Source organism: Rissa tridactyla, chromosome 1 (genome assembly GCF_028500815.1).
Source record: "Rissa tridactyla isolate bRisTri1 chromosome 1, bRisTri1.patW.cur.20221130, whole genome shotgun sequence".
In the NCBI taxonomy this organism is placed as follows: domain Eukaryota; kingdom Metazoa; phylum Chordata; class Aves; order Charadriiformes; family Laridae; genus Rissa; species Rissa tridactyla.
Window position 1 is genome coordinate 140,492,043 of NC_071466.1, and position 6,000 is coordinate 140,498,042.

Genomic DNA, 6,000 nt, shown 5'->3' on the forward strand with positions numbered 1-6,000 from the left:
CCTGCCTGCTGCACACGTCATGCAGAAGGCAAGCACATCTAGCGCACGTTCGGTCTTATCGCTACCCACGCACCAAGCCATTTTCTCAGTTAGTCATCTTTCCCTACCCTCCTTCTCAATGCAAACATTGCTTCTTAGCACTCACAAAACTCACTTCTGCTGTGTCTCTTGCATAACTTATTTCGACACGGAGAGTTGTGCCACAAATGCAGTGGACACGTGATTCTCCAGTTGGCCTCTGACAGTCATCTTACACGTCAGCACGGCATCCTGGGTGCATGTTTGTAACTTCCACACAGACATACATCCCTTACAGCAGCCCAGTACTCTTACATGCCCCTCATCGATTTCAGCTTCTTGCTGCAGACCAACTGGATCGTTCTTACCACTTGCCTCCCTCTATAACCCTGCCAGTCATGTAAGAACAACACTGACTAAACACATCTGTCCCTGACCCGCACACAAAACCAGCATCTCATATATCCATGCACCTATCATGACTCACTATATGCATTTACCTGTGCCTCCTCCTTGCTCTCCCCTTGCACTTAACCCCCACCCTGCTCGCATGCTGCTATGCATGCATGTACAGCCCCTTGCACACTTAAACAGCCTCCCTTAAACTAAGAGGCAGATAACGACAGATCACTTAAGCTGTCATAAACTGTTTCCCACTCCTCACCACTCTTCCCTCCCCCATAAGCTGTTTTCTTTCTCCCAGGCCCCACACCCAGGTCTGCAATCCTTACCTGTACTTCCCTCATTTACTTTGAGCATGCTGTGTGCACAAGTCTCTCTTATCAGACACAACTTTTGACTCCTTTCACCTTCCCTTCCACGGCCCTGACAAGCAGGCACAAACTGGCAGGTACTTTCCTCACCTGCACACCATTGTGTGTCAATCTACGCTAAGCTTCTCACCCCTCGTAACACGAACTGTCATTCCCACTCACTTCCACTTTGTGCCCTACAGCCCCTAACTCCACTCATGTCCTGACACACTTCACACTTTATTTTTAACCTTAGTACATCCATGTGGGTTATACATCCCTCCAGGTAGTTATCCCTCCCATCCATTCTCCTCCCACCCCTTTATATCTTAGTAATTTCTCCACTAGCACGTTTGTTCCATTCTCTCTTGATGCTTCACTTAGCCAGTACCTACCACAGAGATGTAACAGAAAATCACTCTTTTTTATTTGACTATGTGTTCTTCTCCTCCCATCCCCCTCACATTATTCCTAACTTTCCATTATTTCCCTCAACTGCTTCCCCTGTAACATATTGCCTGTTCTTTCCCTGTGTTATTGCAGCTTCTCAGTAAGGTGGCATCCTCTGTTTCTGCTGGCCAAGCCACTCCTGCCCTTTGCATTACTTTCTCTGTTTGCCTACAAAGTGATACATAACCAAATTTCGTCCCACCCTCTGCTCTCTTTCCCTATACCTCCTCTAAGCCACCTTTTGCCCAGGCATCTTTAAAGAAAACCCAGCCCTTAATTTCATCCTTATGCCTCCTACATTCCTCAGTTTTCCCCATTCTCATGCTTCTCAAGACCTGTCACTTCTTTATATTCTTGTCACCGTTCACTCTGTCCCCATGATTTCCATCATCTAGCATTTCCTCACAGCACCTTCACATGGCTTTCTCTCCAGCTCTGTCTCTCCCTTGCAACCAGGCAGCACATATTTATAGATCTACTCCAGCAGGCTTCCAACCTCCTCTGAAATTTCTCTAAGCAACTACCTCCTCACATGCCTTTATGGGTCCCTATACCCTTTTCCCATCACCACACCCTATCTCCATCCAGCTCATTTTTTCCTCTGCATTCCTCTTCTCGGCATATGTTTCCATCACCATGCAAACCTTCCCTTTCATACTGTAACACCTTCCTCACAAAAACATCCTCATATCTATTTCTTCACAGAATCAAAGGTGTCTCCTTTAGACGCCCCTCACAAGCATCATGTATCTGATTATTTTCCATACCTTTCTCCAAATAGATAATAGTTCACATTTTTCTTCCTCCTCCAAACATCCTTTGTGCCCTGTGCTTTCACCTTTCTCCCTCCACTCCCACTCCATACCCTAGCTCCCCCTTGCAGATCGTAGCATCCTTGTATGTCCCTTTCATATCTTCAGCCAGCCTCCAGTCTGCACCTTTTCCCATCCCTCCCAAGCGTTACTTCCCCTTCTGAGCTCCTAAACTTTTTTCCACCCACAAAGATCCTCTATTTCCAGTTGACCTGAGCAGTTTCCCTTCTAAGCTGATCACCTTTGCATGGCTCACCTGCCCTCATTACCCCAGTACACATCACTTACTTAATATGTAGCAGTTTATTTTCAATATCTTGCACTTCCCTCTAAACTCCTTACATCTATCTTTCTGTGCACCATTTAGTTCTCCTTTTCCTGGAAAAAAAAAATAACAAAAAAACCAAACAACACCTAAACCTACATGTATTGCAAGACTCAACATGGCATAGCCTTCTGAACAAAGCACTCCCCTCCTGGCTCTGTTGATGCATCGTCTTCTCCCCATATTTTGGGTCCACCACCTGCAATCAGGTCTAGTTTTCCTCCCCCCCAGCCATGCTCACACACAGAGCTCCTGGTACTGACACATGTATCTCAGACCAGTCTTTTTACTACTAGCAGCTGGAACCATGCCGAACGCTCTTCCATTCTCTACTGCTTTTGTCTGCCTTGCCACAAAGTGAGTTTTTCTTTTTTTTATTATTAGATTTTCCTTCTTATACCTTATTTATAGGTGTTTCTTGCACCACTCCTCTACTTACAGGCTTGCACAGACCAGGTATTTCTGTGCTTGAGAATGTCTCTCCTAGTGTCTGGGTATTTTCCTGAAGGCACAATGTAAAGGCAAACTTTACATACCATTTGCACTCCTCATGCAACAAATCACATGAGCCTAAGAGCAAAGAGTGCTTTCTGAAAGGTTGTAGCTCATAACAATTGACTGGACCATATAGCACACATCCCTGTCTATTTAAAAAGGTGGGGGGAGCAACCCCCCTCACACACACGGAGTCATCTCTAAATAACTGGTTTTGCAATATAGGAACCAGAGAATGTGCACATAGCAGCCCTATTCAATCCAAAATATCCATCTCTCCGGATACTGCATATTTATAGTTCAAGGGATAGGACCAACGCAGAGCTTTCCCGTTTATTTTAATGAAGGATTAAGAACTGATCAGAAAACTATCTAAACCATTCAAGGACTTTTTCCCCTCTTGGCTAATAGCAGTTTGGTGTCTCCATAAGGACTCGCCAGTAACTGACGCTTTAGGCTGCATTTCAGCTGTTTAGATGAGAAACAGCTTTCTATTTTGCTCTCTATATGTGCGTCTGTGTTGATTAGTTGTGTGCTGCATTCCTAGAAGGCACTTACCAAACGCTGGAAATTGCAGCGTAAGAATAGTTTTCCTGCCATCCTAGCACAAAGTGAGTGTATCTTTTTCACCTAGACACAGATGTGCAGGGAATCCTTTGATCTCCAGTTCCTCCCGGAGAATTTAGTGTTTGGGTTTGAGGAGAACGGGGATTGATTCAAAGGTCATGAATAGGGTTTCCAGTGTCTGGCACACACAAAAAAAGAAAGCTCCAGTGAAGTTAGTTACCTGAGACAGGCGAGGTGCAGAAATTGGTAATTTTGACTCTGCTTGTCATGGGCTCTAACTTTCCCTGAGGGCAAGCATGCTACATATTCTGAGGCTGGTTCTTGCAATCCACGCTCAAGATTTGCAACCCCTTTTGTTATATCTGAAGTTGCTGGTTTCCCTCTTAAAACGAAGAGTCTCCTTTGCTTTTGCCTCTTAAATCAGATTCCTTTAGCACCTCATATTTCTCCCCTGCTGTTTTCTTGCCAGGGACCTGAACAACAGCGTGTAGAGCAGGAGGAGAGAGGAACCTCAGGACTAAAGCAAGCTATAGGGCAAGTAGGGGTGGGGGAAGGAGGAGGCACAATGGGAAAGGCAGCAACATTTGGGACAGATCTACTGCTTACAAGACCCCCCCCTCCTCCCCATTATACTTCTTTAAAGGACCCCTCTCCCCCCCCTCCCCTCCCCGCCCTCTTAGGACCCTATTAGAAAACGTCAAATTTCCCTTACCGTGGTAGGAGTAACCATGGCATCCGTGTGAATGTTTCCAGAAAAGTCGACATGAAGAGAAAGGTGAATGTAAATATGTTCATTCAAAGTCCCAAAGTTGGTCTGCTTGGGTTGTGCAGAGTTGCTCTATGGGAGAGGAGCCTTAAACTCTGAGTCCCGTGAACATAATCTGCTCGATTATAACAAACCAGCTCAGCCAGATGGCTCTGTGCTCTGCAGATTAACCCTTTTATTGCCACGCTCTGCTTTCCCTACCTACCATTTATAATAACCTTGCCTGGTTGGGGAATTTCAGAGAATGAGGCATTTTTTTGAAAATGACAAAACCGTCGTAAAGGTCATTTTTTCCCCTGTGTGCTCTAAAAAAACCATCATGTGCCTATTTTCTTTTTTTTAATCCGATTGATGGTTTTATTCCTCTTCCTGGCAAAATCTTTTCATATTATTAAGAACAGTATTAGCACCAGGGAACATTTTAGAGAATTCTTTTGTTAAATCATAACCATCTCTTCCAGACTGCGATTCTCAGAAGACAAGTATTTTATTGCAGGAATGTCTCTGTGTTTGCACTCTAATGGTCCATCCACTCCCCCTCCTTCTCCCCATACTCTCTCTGTCTCCCACATGCACACTCACACACATGCACACGCACACCCTTTGGTCAAACTGCCAGCATGTGTTGCTATTCTTACCCATATTCAGAAGTCATTATAGGACATGTAAAACAGGTGAAATAGAGACACAGAGCTAGAATGCCATAAGCCTCTGCTCTTTCCCTCTGGCTCCTCTTTTTTTTTTATTTTATTATTACTTCAAGATCTTAGACAAATTTATTTCTTTGGTCAACACTTCTGTCAACCAAGGCACCCCCCGTTACACAAAAATAAGTGTTGGGAGAAATATCCACTGTTAAGAAGAGATTTGCGTCCAGATATTCCTCCTGTTTTGATTTGCAGATTAGTCCATTAAGTAAAGGATGGCGAGTGCCAAAAGCATGGAAAGTTCATCAGCAACCAGCAGCGACTGGTTTCCAAACTTTTTATTTAGAGTGATCGCTCACAGAGATGGCTGATAAATTTAGCTGCATGCCTCTAAGTCTCCCTCTAAATTTACATGCTTAAGTCATCTTTCTTTTCTATTTGATTCAAGTGTAATTGAGCAAGTCATAACCATAAGAACATGGTCATATAAGATACGATACACTTCAAATCTTACGAGTCACCAGACTGTTTCCTTAAAGAATACTTCTTTTACTTGCTCAAGAAATTTTTTCTTTTGTTATTTAACCAGGGACTTTTTCCTCTTTCCCCTCCCTGCGTAAGGATGATTAGCCTTCTCATGCCATGAAAACATTGTACCATCTTCTTTAAGACATTTTAATCTACCTAGGTAGTTGTCACAGTTTTATTGAAATATTTTCCACTGTGGATTGAAATACGGTCAGTGGTGTTTGTTGTGGTTGTCCTTTATCTGATTTTTTTCAACCATAAAATAACCCTATTTAGGGTTCTCTGAACTCTACAAATTGTATCTGTCTCATCAGTTCTGCCTGCATCCCTTTTTCCCTCTAACTGCCCAGATGCAGAAGGAAAGAGTCATCTTCTGCTGTTGCTTCTTAAGTTTTTCTACTAAAACTTGCTGCTTTGACAATCAAAAAAGCACTCAAACTCTTGAATAACTCTAGAGACTTTTTGTCTTCCCATTTGGCTGAATGCAGTTTCCACTCTTTTTAGAGCTTTTTCGGCTAAGAGGAGGGAATCAGAATTAAATCCTGTCCCCCCAGCCCCAGCACTGTAGCGAGATCTGAGAAATGCCTAAAATATGAATCAACTTTTAATCTCCTGAAGCAGACAAATAGTGCTAGGAATA

At 43.6% G+C, this 6,000-nt stretch overlaps 1 protein-coding gene across 1 annotated transcript in view; it reads right to left on the reverse strand.

Annotated features, from left to right (window-relative positions):
• NTF3 (neurotrophin 3) overlaps positions 1-4,334 on the reverse strand; it is a 61,640-nt gene extending 57,306 nt beyond the window's left edge. Inside the window, exon 1 of the mRNA XM_054222064.1 lies at positions 4,132-4,334. Coding sequence (XP_054078039.1) covers positions 4,132-4,149 — 18 coding nt within the window. The 5' untranslated portion in view covers positions 4,150-4,334. The remainder of the gene's footprint in view (positions 1-4,131) is intronic.
• Positions 4,335-6,000: the final 1,666 nt, after the last annotated feature.